The sequence below is a fragment of the Dipteris shenzhenensis genome, chromosome 31 (genome assembly GCF_047967505.1).
Source record: "Dipteris shenzhenensis isolate YYH24624 ecotype China chromosome 31, Dip_SZ_1.0, whole genome shotgun sequence".
NCBI classification, from domain to species: Eukaryota; Viridiplantae; Streptophyta; class Polypodiopsida; order Gleicheniales; family Dipteridaceae; genus Dipteris; species Dipteris shenzhenensis.
The window spans coordinates 5,503,377-5,521,844 of record NC_141626.1 but is presented as its reverse complement, the minus strand read 5'-3'; the positions used below and the strand labels follow the sequence as shown (position 1 = coordinate 5,521,844).

General features: G+C 44.4%; 1 protein-coding gene across 1 annotated transcript in view; it reads left to right on the top strand.

Annotated features, from left to right (window-relative positions):
- LOC147880945 (uncharacterized) overlaps nucleotides 1-18,468 on the top strand; it is a 108,475-nt gene that overhangs the window by 70,686 nt on the left and 19,321 nt on the right. Inside the window, exons 7-11 of the mRNA XM_087402436.1 lie at nucleotides 7,948-8,032; nucleotides 15,026-15,157; nucleotides 15,239-15,352; nucleotides 15,722-15,769; nucleotides 15,867-15,948. Coding sequence (XP_087258562.1) covers nucleotides 7,948-8,032; nucleotides 15,026-15,157; nucleotides 15,239-15,352; nucleotides 15,722-15,769; nucleotides 15,867-15,948 — 461 coding nt within the window. The remainder of the gene's footprint in view (nucleotides 1-7,947; nucleotides 8,033-15,025; nucleotides 15,158-15,238; nucleotides 15,353-15,721; nucleotides 15,770-15,866; nucleotides 15,949-18,468) is intronic.

Genomic DNA, 18,468 nt, shown 5'->3' with positions numbered 1-18,468 from the left:
GCACTATTCGACCTTCCTCTCCCCTTTGCCTCTCAGTCAGCCCACACTCCCATACCCTGTTGGGATCGCCTCCTCCAGGCCACTATCATCTCCATACCACAAACCTGCAAGGGTAACCGTTTCGGCTACCCTCTTGGAGCAGCAGCAGAGAGCCAGCAAGGCTCTCAACATCAGAGTATGTGGGATTTCCTGCACTGAGGCTACACCGATGGCAGATGCGTTGGCCTTCGTGACCACTACCCTAGGGGCGATTGAGCACAGGATTGAGAGAGCATGGTGGGTTGGGAGGGACCCCAACCGAGAGCAGCCCCTTATCATATGGTTCCATGACGCCCAAGCACGACTTTCGGCTTTACGTCGTAGGTCAGTCTTACGAGACCAGCCAGCGATCTCTATGGATGAGGACCTCACTCCACTACAGGTTGAGGAGAGGCGTTTTCTATTGCAGTAGCGGGATCAGGCATGCAAGGAGGGGAAGTGGGCAGTAGTACGAGATGGACGACTCCTTACAGGCCCCCGGCGGGCACCCACCTCTCCTCTCGCATAGGGAGGCAGGGTCTATGAGACCCAGACATCCGAGACCCTATCCTTTACCATTTGGAACTGTAATGGTACCTTATGGTCAGAACAAGGGAACTTCTCGGAATCCTATACAGGTCACGACATAGTCTTTTACACAGAGACACATCAGAGTCCAGAGCGTCCACTACCAATAGTCAGCGGGTATACATGGGAGTCGGTCTACAAAGATGAGATGAGGGATACAGGAGGGGTACGAGGGTCAGGAGGAGTCGCAGTCCTTTACAGATCCACACTTTTGGGGGCCATCTCAGTGGAGCAGAGAGATCCACACTCCAGGTTTCTCTGGATCCGGATTTGACACATAGATAGCCAGCTGGGATCTGTTTATTGCAATTTGCTACTTCCCCCCCGAGACCTCCCGCTTTGCCATAGAGATTCGAGGGGAGGATGAGACATCACCATTCGCTGCTCTTTATCAGTCTATTATTGACTTCTCTAGCCGTGGGGAAGTCCTCCTAGTTGGGGACTTCAACACGAGGACAGGCGCTCGTCAGGCACCACTCCTCGAATTCAGGGATGATTCCACTCTATTGCCAGACATTGACCTTGAGGAGGCAGGTATGCTACGAGTTTTGGCTGACAGACGAGGACCGCTCACATCTTATGGGCAGGCCCTATTAGACCTCGGTAGGATGCATGATCTCATTATCTATAATGGTCTTGATAGATGGCTCGCTTCAGGTGGCTTCACTTGCTATCCACATGGGGGTGGCTTCAGTGTTGTGGACTACATTATGGGATCCCCTGCCTTCACATCTCGCATCACTGACTTTACCATAGCACCTCTCCCTCCAGGAGCTGATCATACATATCTTTTCTTTAGCATTTCTACCCCGCGCCGCACGGCACTTTCTACCCCGTTGAGTTCTTACTCCACATACCATGATATACGATTTGATCGCGATCACTCACCTACTTCCTCTGGCCGTCTTTACATACTTCTCGCATACATTGACTTTATACTCCTATTAGAGGATCGTGTTGCCCTAGTCACTTGCTCACTACACGAGGCCACTCTTCACGCCTTCCCTCACACCACTCGTTCCATCCGCCTACCACCACTTGGGACCGTACCGTGTAATAGTTGGTATGATGATGAGTGTAAGGCTTTACGCGGTCAGCTCAGATTCGAAACCAAAAATAGCCTTCCGAGTACCGTCGTCTGGTACGCAGGAAGAAACTTGACTTGTGCGTCGGAACGAGGAGGAGCTACTGAACATTCTGTTCAGTAACAACTCTAAGGACTTCTGGCAGAGATTTCTAGAGGGATGGTCCCCCCCACCACTCACTGACACTCAGGTATGGTCTGATTATGCACGCACACTCTATGATATCCCAAATCAGCCAGCCCCTAACCTATCAATATGAGCCTTGTAGGCCTAGTTATAGTTAGTTAGGACTATTGGTACAGTTAGTTTATGTACCATCTAGATCAGTTAGGACACTTAGTTCAGTTAGGACAATTAGCCCTAGGGTTTTTTATGTTGGCTCTCCCTTGAGCCTCCACACTTCAGTTTTGTAGCAATCTATTACAGCATCTCGTTTTTATCCATTGTGCTTCCATTTTTGAGCTTCTATTGCTTCCGACACCCAATAGCAATAATCCTTACTTGATGAAGAAAATATTGGATTATCATGTCCAATTGTCTTCATCTTCTCTTCGGTAAATAAGTACAGATTGAGAAACGGTTAGGAGGTTCGGTAGGGACTTGGGATATGTAGATAAAAGGGACAGAGACCTCGACATGATTGTGACTCGGAGCCTGTGACCCGACAACTCAGACAAAGGGTTGACTCACAGATCATACTTGGGGACATCCCCTCCTTGTTTAGGGTCGGAGCTCGACCGACGGGGGTCACAGTGGCACTGGTTAGATGCAGAGCTACGACCAGGAGACGTACCAGGACTGCACCCTTGGGGGGCGACAACGCTCTATTGCTGACCTCATGCCTCCACTTCCACAGCCTCATCCATCCTGATGATATCTTGCTGCTGCTGATGATGATGGTTATGATGATGTTGACGATGATGCTGAGATTGATTGATACATACAATCGAGATATGACTATGTTGTACTTAGGATTTAGTACTGCCATTTTGCATTTTTTGCATTCTGCATTGGTGTGGATGCTTGTTTAGTAGCTCCACTACCACAGCTCATTGTATCAGGTTTTTCATAGTCTCATAGACCCATCGGTCTTCCGAAGACTTTAATAAATTTTCTTTCTCCTTGATGGGTCTTCTTTGCTAGGTACTTGTCCTTTCTCTCTGCTGCCTACATGACAGCTCATGTGCTGCCCATGTGGCAGCCCCATGCCTATTACTACTTTGTGGTCCACCCCCCCGATGCACTCATCATATGGGGCTTACAAGTGGGGAGGTAACCAGTCCTATTCCAACAAACTTATCCCAAGCATCCTTTGCAGTCCTGCAAGACCCGATGCGAGGGATTATCCTCTTAACTGACAATGCAATTAAGGCATGAGTCTGAGGATCTTTGCCATCCCATCTAGACTATTCCTGAGTTGGAGGCACTAGGGCAGTAGTAACAGAAGATGAAGAGTCACAACAACATTACCATCACCCCGTGATGGGTGCAGTGGCAAGTGCTTGTGACGGAGGTCTCACCTCAAAACCTGCAATGATATTCCACAAATTCTTACCACCAAAACATGATGCATCATGTATGACCACATGGGGTAGTTGGTGCCATCAAGCTTGTCTTGAGGAGCAAGCATGCGAAAGAGGTCATTGTTTTCCATTGCAACTAAGGCACAAATGCAAAGAACCCAAAGAAATCAAAGTGCATTAAATGACTACTAACACAATTGTAAATGTTTGCTTCTAACCATGCAAGGTCAATAGCCTGCACAGAAAAATGTGATGCCTGCACACAATACTGCAATGGAGTGTATACACACCAATGAAAGGGCAACAGAGTTGACTACAATCAACAATTAACAGTTGCAGATTGCTGACTAGAAAAAGTGAGCTCCAAGTGAGTCAAATCTGTCCAGAGTTGGCTGCAACAGAGCAGTCTAGGCTGGAACAATGCAGCAGCACCAAAAGAGCTCATGGAGGTGACAACTGGGCTCCAAGCCCAAGAAACAATGCTGAGCTTTCCCACCCTGATTGAGACAGCAAAACAGAGCTGAAATCCGAGGCAAAAGCTCAAAAACTGATGCAACCAGTAGCAAAACAGCTGTAAGTGACTGCTGATAGCCCCAAAATGTGCAGAACAGCTTAAAAATGCTGCAAGAAAGCTCCGAATTACATCAGGACAAGAGTCGCCAGCAAAACACCTTCAGAGGAGTGATTTCCTGGCATTTAGAGCTCTGAAACAGCAGGTGTTAGGTTCAGGAATTCTCCATGAAGAGGCGCATGGCAGAGAAACTACTTAAAACTGCTCCAGAAAGAGTCGTACAGCAAGAGGCAGCTCAGAAAATCTTCTGCAAGAGTCACATGGCAGGGAAATGCTCCAGAAATGCTTCAGAAAGTCTGAGAAAAGAGTCACACATTAGCAAGAGGCTTGCTGTAGGTGGTGGTTGGTGCTTGTACAGGTCAACTGAAGCAAGAGCTGCAACTTTCTCGTCACAGAAGTGTTCCACATTGCTTCGGGGAGCACAGGATAAGGCTGGAAACTTGTTCTGATACCGCTTGGGTTGTATGGAAGCAAGGAGCAGAAATGCGAGTGCAAGGGAGCAAGAGCTGAAGCTTAACTAAAGTCTGTTGCAGCAAAACGTTAGACTGAAGTGTTGCACAAGCCTTCATAAGACTAGCCCTAAACCCTGGACTAGTAAACTCATGTTACAACTTATTTTAAAAGAGTTGAAGTAGTTCGAATGAGCTATTAGGGCTAGAACTCTAACTAATATTAGCCTACAAGGCCATACCAGAGGCTAACTTAACAATTGCCAATGGTGTGCCTACTAATTGCTTGTACAAAGTGGCATCCATGTCTTATCCACATGAGCATCCAATTTCAATCCTGTTTGCATGGAGTGGAAAGTTGTTTGCTGTCATGCATGCAGGGTTGCACAAAATGTGTTTGGTTCTTGTTGAAACGTTTGCAATCATTTGGATGTTTCTACATGTGATCCCAGACCCCCCACTCCCTAGGATTTTTTATTTTTTATTTTTTTTGAAGAAGAATTGAAGCCTAACATTTTTTCATTTAAGTGTTTTAGAATCATGAATGCCAAAAATACTAAAGTTTAATATTTTGAAGTGTCAATAAGTGTCTATTTTGACATATATATGCAATGTTTTTAAATTAAAAAAGGGGGGCAAGGGGAAGGAAACCCCTTCCAAACATTTGAAAATGCGTTTGAAATGCTGGCATTTGATAACGCTTTTGGCAACACTGCACATATGTGAAATTTTTTCAAGCAAGCCTTTTACGTACTTTGTCTGACTGACAAAAATGTGATTAATGTGCTATCATACTTCTATGGCGAAAAAATAAGGTAGCTGTCCCAAATTGTCATCTCAAACTCTTGCATGATGTTGTTTTGAGAGGTCCTTTGAGAACTCAATCACTGCTCCCTAATGATGACATAGAGAATGACAAGAATGAAGCTATCATCTTTCTTGTAAAACGAAGAGATTTGAATCTCATGTGGCCTTTTCCACCTATTTTGTGTATCATAGCCCATGACTTAGTTCCATACGAGGTCCATAAAGTGCCTTACGGAGCTCAGAAACCTTTTACTCTTATTCCTTCTATACAAAGGTAGGTGGTTACTCCATATAAAGCTCCTCATCCAAACCTCCATTTAAGATGTCTGATTTGATATACGTTGGTCATAAGGTTCATGAGAAGTGTGCTGCCATCAATAGCACTATTCTTAGAGTAGTTGACTTTGCAAATTGGTGCAGTTGTCTATATAACTCCTTGGGAGCTTGACAACTACTTCGCCTTTGTACTCATCGCTGTATCCATCTACTTGAACGTTATATCCATAATCCTACTACCTTCTTTCCAACTTGAAGGTCGACGAGCTCCCAAGCGTTATTCTTGACAATGGCATCAATGTCCTATTTCTTGGCGTTTCCCCAATGCACATGCTTATCTTCTTGGGTAAATCTATGAGGGGCAATCATTCCCCAATATATGCATCATGAGGGCTGCATTTGCACTCTCTTGTGGCTGCTGTAATTTGGCTGGTCGACTCATTTTGTTGCCTTCAAGAGACTCTTCTTCTCCATTGTCTTTGCGTGCTGCATGGGTGACGCATCTGATGAGAGATTGAGGGGGAAGTTGATGGAGAGGAGTGGGAGCTTGATGGAGAGGGAGATGGAGATGGAGGGGGAGCTTGATGGAGAGGGGAGCTTGATGGAGACGGAGATGGAGATGGAGGGTGAGCTTGATGGGAGTGAGAGTGAGAGGGACATGGAGGGGGAGAGAGATGGAGAGGGAGCTTGTTGGAAAGGGAGATGGGGATGGAGATGGGCTGCTTGGGAGCTTAGGCTGCTTGGTGGAGAGGGAGATTGAGAGGGGAGAGAGCTTGGTGGAGAGTGAGAGGGGTTTATATGCAGGTTTGGAGGAGAGGCAGGCCCAAACGGACATAAACGGGCAGAAAATAGGCAGAAACGGCTACTTTTTGAATCTGCAATGGCTAGTGTTTTCTTTTCTTTTTTTTTTGGGGGGGGGGGGAGACATTCACCGTATGGATTGTGCGGAACATACAGAACGTCCCGTAGATTGAACGTAGGCAACCATGGCGTGCTGTCTATGTAATTATTGTAGAGTTGTCTTAGCTTATTTGGGCTACTGCAATTTTTCGATCATGCTACTGTTTCTCCACGTGCTAGGGCAACATTTGCTGCTGCAATCCCGTTTTGGTCCGCAAAGGGGTCACTTATGGGTAATAGAGGTGGGAAGGATCCTCTTCCTTTATTATTCCCAAAATTTAGTTGCATTGCTGAAGCAGCACAGGGGCTTCCCCTCTCTAGATATCACATCCTTGCTAATATACTAGTACCTACCAATAAAGATTTCATCTTAGCTTTTTCAGAACATGAGCATAACATCAACTGCAGACTCTCAAATGCATTAATTATTTGTCCAAGCTTTGTGGGATGTCGGTTTTCACTATAGTAGGATCCCTCTCTCTCTCTCTCTCTCTCTCTCTCTCTCTCTCTCTCTCTTCGCCTTTCTTCTAATTTTCTGCTCAATTCTTCCTTTTTGCTTTCAAATTTTTTGTTGTGTGGTTGCGATTTCAAAGCTTAGTAAGCGCTGGGTTTACCCAAGAGATTTGGGAGTCTTTCGAAATCCAGATGGCAGCTTATGCTTGGGTACTCATGAGAACATAAGTGTAGCTTTGCTTACTAAGTTCTTTTTCTTCTTTTTTTATTTTTTTCATCTAGTTCTCTCTTTAAATTTTCTCCCCTTTCTTCTTTTGCTTGTTCTATAAAAAAGTTTAATTTGTAAGATTGGATATATTCTAGTCTTATGAAGGTATATACTCTAGTTGGACCCTGTTTAGCACAGAAGTAGCTACAAATGCTGGTGTTGCCTAAAATATGTTTGTTCTTTCCATGTGTTTTAGCATCTTCCTCAAAACATGGACACATTTTTAAAACACCTGACTTGGCCTAGCTATGATACCACTATAAAGTTTTTGACAATGGAGAGGATTTGAGAAAGATGAAATGAATTGCTCACATTGCAAAATGCAAGAAATTGTGGGTTTTGTAGGAAACCCTAATATTTGGACTTAGGTTAAGTCCTAGAGTGACACATGGCGTATTGCGAGATGTATGGTGCAAAAGACTATTATTGCACCAACCTATGGAGGACCCTGGAATCCTTATTGATATGGAGTCAGATTCTAGATCTGAACTTTGTAAATTGTCTAGGACCTTATATATGAGTCACACATGTCGTAATCTAGTGCGGACTTTATCAGAACCCATGAGGGCATTGAGCATAAGCTTGTATAGGATGAGACTAAACGTATGTAGGTAGCAAGGTGATGGATGAGGGGAAGGAAGAGATTACAAGATGATTGGAGGGCTAGAAGCTTGAAAATTGGAGATTAGGGACAATTAGTTTAGGATTCCTTGTCGGCATTCAGGGCCAAGATGTATAGAAGTGTATGACTGTTAGAACATTTGCAAGGCCAATAAATATTTTGATCTATCTTTCACTTCAGAAAACGTTCTTTAAATTATTACTGCTCTATGCAAAGCTTAAACTTTTAAGGTTGCTTGCTCCCGTTTGTCATGTTGCATAATATGAAATACACAGTGTTGGTCATGACTTCACTAAGCATAAGTCTTTGTTTTCAATGATTGATTTTTTGTTCATTATTTTATGTGGCATGCTTTAACATTAAATTTGTTTTTCTTGCATAGTGTAGGTGGTCACTTGGTGCAATCATGTATGAAATGCTGGTTGGTTACCCGCCATTCTATTCAGATGATCCAATGACGACTTGTCGGAAGGTAAATTGAACCAGATTTACTTTTTGAAAACTTTGAAGAACTCTGATTTGTAGTTATAATCTTTATATTACTTTAAAATTAAGAAATTTCTTACATAAAAGGGATGTAGATGTACGGTCTTCATTTGCTATACAAGCTTGGTGGACATGAGTTTTCTATAGCTTGGAAACACTTTAAATATGAAATCATAGTTGGCCGAAAAAACAGTGCTAATTATATTGCTTCGAGAACAAGATACAAAAGGTCAGCTTGTAGCTGACGGGCTGCGTTCACAAATCGGACACAGCCCTAAAAAGTAACAAAATAAATCATACTCTCACGGAGGGATAAGGCGAGTGTGAATGAACAGCCAACGGGGTGGTGAGTAGTGCCACCGAAGGCCCTGCGAAGTCTGCTCGAAGAAGAGGCCCTGTGTGTCCCAAGCCCGGAGGAAGCGTCTCCGCTTCTCCTGACCGGCCCGGGAATCTCCCTGAATCTGGTCCCACTGGCCTCTGAGGGTATGAATAATCTCGCTCCAAATCTCCGTCATGATCTGGGCAGTCGATAAGGAGGTGCCACCGAGGATCTGCGCACAGCGCGAGGTCCAGATGTGCCACCCTGCAATGCTGCTAATAATCTCCCAGACTGGCTGCCTCTCCCGAACTCCTGTATCAGCCTCTGCTAGGTGCTGCGGGATACCCTCGAGCGGCCCCCACGTCCCCTGTGTGATAAGGAAAGTGGGGTCCTGCTGGCATGCCTCGAATAAGTGATGAAGACCAGGTGCGGTACTGCACCAACAGAACGCGCCCCAAGTGATCAATCCTAGCTCTGGTGCTGCGCGAGTAAGAATCCCGAAAGTCCACCTCCACACTTCCTGGGCGCGAGTGCAGCTCCACAGGCAGTGTTTTGGTGACTCCTCATCCTCATGGCAAATCTGACAGCATCCGTCCTGGCCTATCTGCCGCAACCAGCTCCCCACTGGAAGACCTTTGTGGGCAAGAAGCCACAGGAAGTATGAGATCTTCCGCGGCCGCCAGCTCTCCCACAAGGCCTTCCAGAATGCCTGCAAAAAGAACCTGGAAATACCCTGTGCATACCAGCTGGGCCGCTGGGTGGGGGGGCGGCTCTGCATCCTCCCAAGAACTCGCCTGCCCAGAGTCGTGCTGTAGGCGAAGAAGGAGGTCGGCCCCTGTCCTGTCACAATCTCTGGCCACCACCACTCTCCTGGGTCCCAATCAAGCTCTGACAAGGCCCGCCCCTCCCAAAGCCAGAGACGCCAAAGCTGCATCTGGTCCTGCTCGATGCTAGGATCGGTATGCCAGACCTTCCCCAAAAGGCCTACGACCCGAACCCTCTGCCATGGGAGTAGGGGGTCGATGAGCGCATCCTCTCTCCTGAGTCGTCCATCCCCAAAAACCGCGAAGAAGGAGATAGAGGAGTCATCCATACGTCCTGCGATCACCAGTGGGATGCCACGGGGGGTGAACTGTCCCAGCCAGCGGACGTCACCAGGCATGAGGACCTGAGGCTCAGGTGGAACCAACCAATCAGCTGGGATCGCGCCGTCGATCTCCGTGCGTCTCGCCTGGGCTCCACGTGCACCTCCAGCTGCGTCTGCAAGATCAGCCGTCTCCAAATGTCTGTACGTATCCCTCCAAACTCAAAGGGACCGGGCTGGCCCCCTCATCCAGCCATCCCACCTGATATGTGATCTCTCCCCCAACTGAAGGCCCTCGGCATCTCTGACCTGACCATTCCAGATAAGCGGCTGACGATCGATCTCCTCCTGACAGCTAGGAGGGGACTGAATGAGACTGAGGCGGAGCCGCCTCCAAACCATGAGGAGGCTACGAACGAGTGGGGAACGTGGCGGAGTGAGCGGGGCGGAAGTGAAGATCCACCTGAGGGACGGTAGCCACTCTCCACCTCGGCGCGGGACACAAGAACCGACTCCCTGCTGAAGTAACATCTTCCACGTCTGCCCCCCCGGGGTCAAACCGCGGATGACAAGCTTGCCTAACAAGGCCTGACTCTGAAGCTCTGGATCGATGACCCCCAGGCCACCCTCAGCCTGCGGAAGAATGACTGTCTGCCAAGCAACCCTGGCTCTGGTATCTCTGAGACCATCCTCCCCGGACCAGAGGAAGTTCCGAACCAGCCTCCTGAGCTGTGCCACGCTGGATCTCGAGAAACACCAGCAGGAAGCCACATACCAAGCCGTGGCTAGGAGGACCTGGTTAACTACCAGGGCACGACCTGCAAGGGAAAGCTTAGCAGTGCTCCAGAAAGCCAGCTTCCGTCGGATGGAGTCTAGCACCGGGAGAAACTGCTGAGCTGGCGTGATGTCTAGGCCAACCTGAAAACCAAGGTATCTAGTTGTCTGTCCCCGTGGGATCCATCTGAAACCCAAAAACCTCCCCCACTGAGAACACGCCCCGGGGTCTGTGAGAAAACCAATTGATTTGTTCCAGTTGATTTTCGCACCAGCGGCCGAGCAGAAGACCTCCAGGGCCAACCGCACCCTCTCTAGCATCCTCTCATCGTCCTGGACATACAGGGCTGTATCATCTGCGTACTCCGAGTCCAAAAGCTCCGTGTCCTCCCGGAGTGGAAGGCGAACACCCCTGATCCCTGTAGACCTCGCCCGAAGGTAGTAAGTCATAGCCTCGGCGAAGAAGAGAAACAGGTATGGAGCAAGGGGGCAGCCCTGACGCACTGATCTCTCCAAGCTAAAACGCTCACCCATCCTGCCTCCAATGATGACCCTGCTAGAAGCTGTCCTGTACAAAGCTGAGATACCCTGAATCCAACCTGCTGGGAAACCTAGCCGCTCCAGAGTCCCCTCCAAAAAGGACCAGTCCACTCGATCGTAGGCCTTCTCAAAGTCGAGAAGTAGAATGGCAAGGTGTGATCCGCTGTGCTGAGCCCACTCCGCCGCCTCTGAAAAGGTGAAGACATTATCCAGGATACTGCGATCCTGGACAAAGCCTGTCTGAGTGTCATGGATGAGGTCTGGGAGTATGAAATCATAGTTGGGAGGATAGAGAAATGTGACTTCTTAATTTTAATTACCCTACATTACATTCCGATGAAGAGAGATATATTCCAAAAACAAAATCCTTGAGGAGTGAAACGTAATGCATACATAATATATTTTGGAAGGCTACATCTTGCACTTGAAATTGAAAGGTAACTATTATCGTGAAAGAAATGCACATGATGTTGCCATGCGTTCCTAGGAGTTTGAAAGCGGCAACTCGTATCCTATGAGAAGCTTATCTAGAGAGATGAGGCAATGTTTTCCTATTGAAAGAGCTTTTGTCGCCATTCGCGAAAAGGAAAGGTTAGTTTTTTGTCTTTGACATGCTCTTTGCTCTCAAATACTTGAGACAGGTCCTATACGGATGGCATGCTTAAACTCTCGCCTATGAGAGTTACTATAGTAGTTGACATGTTGACACACTCCACTGTGACGCATTCTTACAAAGCTAGGACTTTGATACAAAGAGAATGAATTGGAAGGAGAATCTGGTGTTTATGTGCTTTCTCAAGAGTCAGATGCATGCTTGTCAGAGCAACACTCTTGAGGAGTATCACTATTGATTTTATGCCATTTAAAGGCAATATCATCTTTATTGTTTTTTAAATTATTACAAATAAATGAATTGACCAACATACGTATTGTGGAGGGTATACATACATACATACACATACTTTTAATTTTGTAAAAGAAACTTTTCATTAAGAAGAATGTACATTCATAGCTGTCCCACGGTGAAACAGCTACACGCACACGCGCACACACATGATTTTTTTTTTCTTGGTGAAATCCATGTATTTTTATATTACAAAAGGCTGTCCCTAGGAGATCAGAAAATACAAGATCAGAAAATTTCATTGTAAGACAAGTAGACAGTGTAATCTATTTGACGAATAGATAGGCAATCATAAAAGGATTTCTTGAATGACTCCTAGAAATAGTAGAACATGGAAGGAGTATGCTCTCGAAAGACTCAATGGTTCCGGTCTTTCCACAGGGTCCAGAGTGCCCAATATCAAACCCATGTGAAAAAAAGATCAAACTCCGTAACCTGTGTGTGAATGTTGAAGGTCCAAAAAAGCTTGCCAAAGCAAGTAGTGGGAAATCGGGCCTGGAGGCTATTGAAGAAATAGGAGGAAGTCACGGGTGACATGGCAATTCCTAAAAAGATGAGACATGCGTGTGCACACCCACATACACACGCATGCACGCACGCACACGAAAAATCGACATCCTCCACTCGACAAACAACTAGCGTCCCCCTCTCATGTCCACCTTCACCTCAGAAATCTCCCAAGATTCCCTAATCTCCTTGACCTCCAGCTATCTTGCATATCATTAAGCAAAGTACGAAACGAAAGAGCCGCAAAACTCGGAAGTCTTTGTGCAAGAAAGACTCCTCTATTTATATCACCAATGATTCTTGCGTGTCTGCATCCTCTCCTAGCATGGCAAACAAATGCAGGAACATCCTTAAATCCATGTCTATAAAAGAGTTGTGGCTCATCCATCAATACAACTAGACACCCATTGAAGGTGCTCCTTCTCTGTCCCACCACAAAGCAGCACCTAGTTTCACCTCAAGAACCCACTAACAGTCAATACATTGATTATGCAGGCAACACATTGATTATGAAGGATAGAGCATTCCGCTACCAACGTTTGTGTTTGCTTCATTCCACGAAGCCCCCACAAAGCTTTACTCAGCTCTTTTGCAAGCATGCAGATCCTGGTAATTGCAGAATCTTCACTGGAGTCAGGTCTTTCATGTTCCTTTGGCTCACTTGAAGCCTCGCAAGGCGTATTTCTTACACCGTTTGGGAGTTTCTACAGTGGCAGATGTTGTGGATGATCGGGGTTATACACTTTCCTTTCCATAGGCCAGGCGACAGTATTGCTTAAGGCTGCATCACAGACCTATATGGCGTATTATTACTACCTTGTTGCAGCCTCTTCAGCCTGTCCCTTATCTATTTTCTACTCTCCCCTTGCTGGATTGGCGGTTTGCTTGTGAGACTCCAGGTCACTCCTCCTCATCTGCGGATCTTTCTGCCAAGAAAGCATATGACTTCTTGCTTCCACGGCCTTAGGTTCACGATTATGGCAATCATTTTTTGCACTTGAATAAGTCTTCGGCTGAAAAGAGCAATGCTAGATCTCCCCTGATGACACTCGATGAAATGAAAGGGTGGTGCCCAATGTATGACCCCTGCAGTCACCCTGAAGTCACAAAGATACTTTTTCTGCACCATGTATTGAAAAGAGCAATGGTAGATCTCTGCCATGATGACCGTTGATGAAAGGAATGGGTGGTGCCCTATGTAGGGATTGGGGTAAGCAAGGCTTCAAGACTGGCATTGGACGTGTCCTGGTTCTGTCTCGAATTGAAAGTTGCATCCATAGCCCTGCATATAGTATCAAAGAGTGTGTGCCCTTAATGTCCAGGATTCTCACAGAGTTAATATGATGGCCTTTTTTAGATGGGTGCTCGTGTGTGGGGGTGTTAATTTCTGCAGGGTGAGGCCACATGTTTATACATTGGTCTACACCCTGCAGTCATGAAGGTACATTTTCTGCATTATGTGCTGAAAAGAGCGATGCTAGATCTCCCATGATGACCCTTGATGAAAGGAATGGGTCGTGCACAATATCCAATCAAGGTAACAAGACTGGTGTTGGACATGTCCTGGTCCTATCTTCTGAATTGAAAGTCGCCCTTCTAAAGAGTGTATATGCCCTTAACTTCAGGGGTTCTCACAAAAGCTTAGGATGATGGTGAGGAGAGCACATGTTTCCCTGTGCTATTCGTGATGGAGTTTATGGTTTTCAACCTTGTAGGTGACTACCATGAGGTTGAATCGGCACTGTTCTTTTTTTGTGTTCTGTAGGTATGTAGATATAGGTAGATCTATTAAAGAAGTTCCCTTGGACTTTCTGATATGATGCTCTACGATTTCGTGCTCAAGAAAAAATCTTTAGAAGATGGTGTGTCTACACAACTTTGGGAATAGGGGCTTGTGCACCATACGAGCCAGACAAAGTATGACGTGTTCTTCTAATCTACTAAAGATGTTACCCAGATCTCTTCAAAGGGTGGAACTGCTGCCTTGGTCAATTAATGCCAGAAACTACTGGGTCGATGAATGTGCTCTCTATAAATGGTGCAACTAATCTTACTGCAAATTCAACATATGATGCTTTGAAAATTCCGAAGTTTTTTTTGGAACTGATTCAAAATTGGAACATGGTCCAAATTGCAATCATGTGACACATAGTCTGGGCTACGAGCTGCTAGACTTGTCTATTTAAATAGCCTTGTCACATCTCTAAGCTCAAAATAGAGCTCGATTGTCACTCCAACCCCAATTCCACTTCCTGTTCCAACTCTTCTTGTCCCTCCTTTTGTTGGCTCTAACATATCTTATAGGAGTTTGCATTCTTTTGTGCAATTGAGATTTTATATGATGAATTGCCTTGTGGGATGTATCCTGAGGAGATCATAAGTTTACAAACTTTCGGCTGAGAGGAAATGTGTGTTCAAATGTCTCGAAGGAGAAGGCTGAAAGTGCTAGAAATTGAGAGTAGTGTATGAGATATTAGGTTCTGGTATTTGATATGTACAAGTAAAGCATGTACAATTAATGCAACAAGATGAAAATCCTATTATCCTTTGTGGGTATTGCTTCTTTTCTGTTGATATGTTTACTTTCCTGTTTGAAGGACAGTGCAAAGCAACTTTGTCATGGTCAGCTTCAACCAAAAACAGTGCTTTGTTGAGAAATAATAAGTATTAAGTTGAAGTGATCGGAAGAGAGCATGTAATTCTCTTCATGTAATTTTGAAAAAGTCTCTTAACATCTCTTAAAAGATCTTGTGAAGAGGGTTTAGTTTGTAAACTAGACTGGGATAGAATCCTTATGTTGTTTAGGCATGTGGTTTGTAGTTCTGATGTATTAACCACAATGCTCATGTAGATTATCAATTGGAAAAAGTATTTACGATTTCCTGAAGAAGCAAGGTTGTCTCCAGAAGCAAAAGATCTGATGTGCCGACTGCTTTGTGATGTGGATCACCGGCTAGGAACCAGAGGGGTAGATGAGATAAAGGTATGCAGAATTAATAGTGTGTGTTTACCTTTAGTGAGCTTCTTGTTTCTTTTGTGAAGCTGATGCTCAAATTCTCCACAGGCACACCCATGGTTTAGAGGCGTGTCATGGGACAAATTATATGAGTTGGAGGCTGCTTATAAGCCAGAAGTGAAGGACGAATTGGATACTCAAAATTTTGAGAAGTTTGAAGAAGTGAGCCCTTGATACAGTTTCTCTAGACAACTGTCTTGGCTATTATATTTCCTTTCTATGTTCTAAGTTGACATCCGTCCTGCAATGTGTAAGAAAAACATTAGAGCTTATAAAAATTTATCTTTGAATGCATTCTTTTCTGAATGCAGTGCTTCGTATAGTTAAATTAGTTCCTGCAAGCAAATTCTTTCATCAATGGGACAACACACTAGGACAACACAGTTTCTGAATGCAGTGCTTCGCATAGTTAAATTAGTTCCTGCAAGCAAATTCTTTCATCAATGGGACAACACACTGTAGGTCTAATTTTTTAATTGGGGCAGAAGGCAATAATAATGTCGATGTTATTGATCCCTCTTCTTTGTTCAGGTTGAGCCTCATCGACATCGTCCATCAAAGTCAGGGCCATGGAGAAAAGTATGTTGCTATGTTGAACTATTTGTTTTTCTACACAATACTGGTTGATGTCTTTATTAAATTACTGAAAATGTGCTATCCTTTTGTGAAATGGCAGATGCTGTCATCCAAGGATCTCAATTTTGTTGGTTACACTTACAAGAGTTTTGATGTCTTCAAATCTCTGCAGACCAGTGTTGGTAAGGACTAGTATTCTCCATTGTTTAGGCTATTTGCATGTGTAGATAGATGTGGATCATGTGAATATGTTGATCTATTGGATGGATCTTTTCCTATGTTCTACAAACTAGGATTCAAACGCTCATGTATTACAAAATATTCCTCACTTCAGATTAAAATTCATCACCTTAGCCTATCCTTCCCTCAATCAGATTTTTATGGGCATTAAGCTCTTAAATGGCTCCGAAACAAAACAAACTTTTCCAAAGTAATGTTTTGATGAAGCGATCTACAACATTCATATTTGTTGGTATATACTCAAGTTTGACTGATCCTATTTTGGAATCTTATAATTATCTCATACTCTTGTTGCATTGCTTCCACCGAGTCAAAAGATGAAGCTTATCATATGACTTATATCTTTAAGTGCCATGATGAAGCGATCTACAACATTCATATCTGTTGGTATATACTCAAGTTTGACTGATCCACCTTGAAAATATTTTGGAATCTTATAATTATCTCATACTCTTGTTGCATTGCTTCCACCGAGTCAAAAGATGAAGCTTATCATATGACTTATATCTTTAAGTGCCATTTATGATGGGGGTATGTCCAAGCAGGGGACCTTCGACCGGGTACCCTCAGGTAAGAGACACCCCTAGGTGAGTCTATAGATATTATTTGTGAGCTCATGTGTGGGGATCCTCTTGGGATGGACTGCTTGGGATACGAGGACTTAGAGCAGGCCATGTCCAGCCTACCTCTTGGACTGGTGGATGGGACACAAAGATTGTGGCCATGGACACGGCTTGGTGCTTGGCTAACGTCATACTTGGAGAGTGGTGATCCTTTATATTGGATCAATCACCAGCTTCCCCAAATCGGTCCTTACACTTCATCATATCTGATTTTTCTATAATCTCGTGTTATTCCAAGAGTAAGATTAAGCCGAAAATGTGCATTGAAGCGGTGCAATCTAAACATTCAATATAACTAAAAATTTGATATGTTTAGCCAGCCATCAATATTCATCTCATATAGCCCATTCCATGATTTGAAATGTCATCCCGTGGACTCTGGATTATCTACTAGAGTTATGGACTAACCTAGGGTGCTATAACTTGGCTAGAGTTATGGATAGACCATCGTCTCATGCTGTAGTTTCAGATTTAAAGGTTCCTTTGAATGTCGAAGTGAGCCCTCAACGGATCTTGAGGAGTGCCAACTTCTTCAAGAAAGAGATTGCCAATATCTTCGGATGGGACTTCCTTGGGAGAACTAGTGATTTTGGTGGGGAAAAAGGTGAGCATGTGTGGATTGTAAAGGTCTTAAAAAAGCTACCATCAAGAATGAATATCCTTTGTCTCGGATGGATGATCTCATTGACAGTTGTGTGGTGCAATGTATTTCACCAAGTTCGATCTTTGTATGGGCTACCATTAGATCCCCATTAAGGAGGAAGATATCCTAAGACAGATTTTCGTACATGATACATGCATTATGAGTTCTTAGTCTTGCCCTTTGAACTCACTAATGCACTCGTTCCGGCGGACGATGATCGATATCTTTCGTCCACATCTGAAAAAGTTCACCATCGTTTCCTTGATGATATTCTCATGTACAATAGGACATGGTCAGAGCATAAAGAGTTTTTTTTTCCAATGAAAGACTTCTATTAAGTATGAAAAAACCCGCAAGCATAAGCTCAGAAGCGGAATACATCATGCGAAGCATGAGAGAAAAAAGCTCCTCAAAAACATAAAGAGTGTTTGAAGACAGCTTTGACTATTATTTGATGAGAAAATCCTTATGTGCATATGTCCAATTGTGAGTTCTTCAAAGAGAATTGCTCTATCTTGGCCTTGTCATGGCATTAGCATTGACCCTGACAAAGTTCGGATAATGAATGAATGGCCAATAGTGCATATTGTCATGATTTTGAGATCCTTTTCAAGACGGACTTAATTTTCCCAAATGTTTGTTTTGTGAGTATGTGTGTCTTGTGGCACCACTCTCCAATCTCTTGAAAGGTGGAGAAAAAGGGGTTCCATATAAGAAAATTAAATATAGACCGTAGTCTAGACAAATGATTTGGATGCATGCTTTAAGGATTGGAATCATGTGGCAACTACGGCACCCATGTTGCATATTTTGGATCCAAATAAGCCTTTGTGTTTAAAATAGATGATAGTGACTATGCCATTGGGGAAGCCTTGCTTGAGGAAGTGAGATTTGTAGATCTTGTGAGTTGAAAGCTAACTTTGGCACAGGTCAAGTATCCTATCATGAGAAAGAGTTTTATGCAATTGTGCTTGCTGTGAAGAAGTGGAGGTATTATCTTTATGTCTTGAAGTTTGTTGTACAAAAGTTGCCTACACAGTCTGCATCTTGCTCAGTATGGGTTCATTCCCCGGAGACATATTATGGATAATATTGTAAACGCTTATGTTGGGATAGAATATGCCAAGTACACTCAGCAAGATGTTTGTTTGCTAAAGTGGACATTGCTAAACCTTTTGACTCAGTACAATGGAATT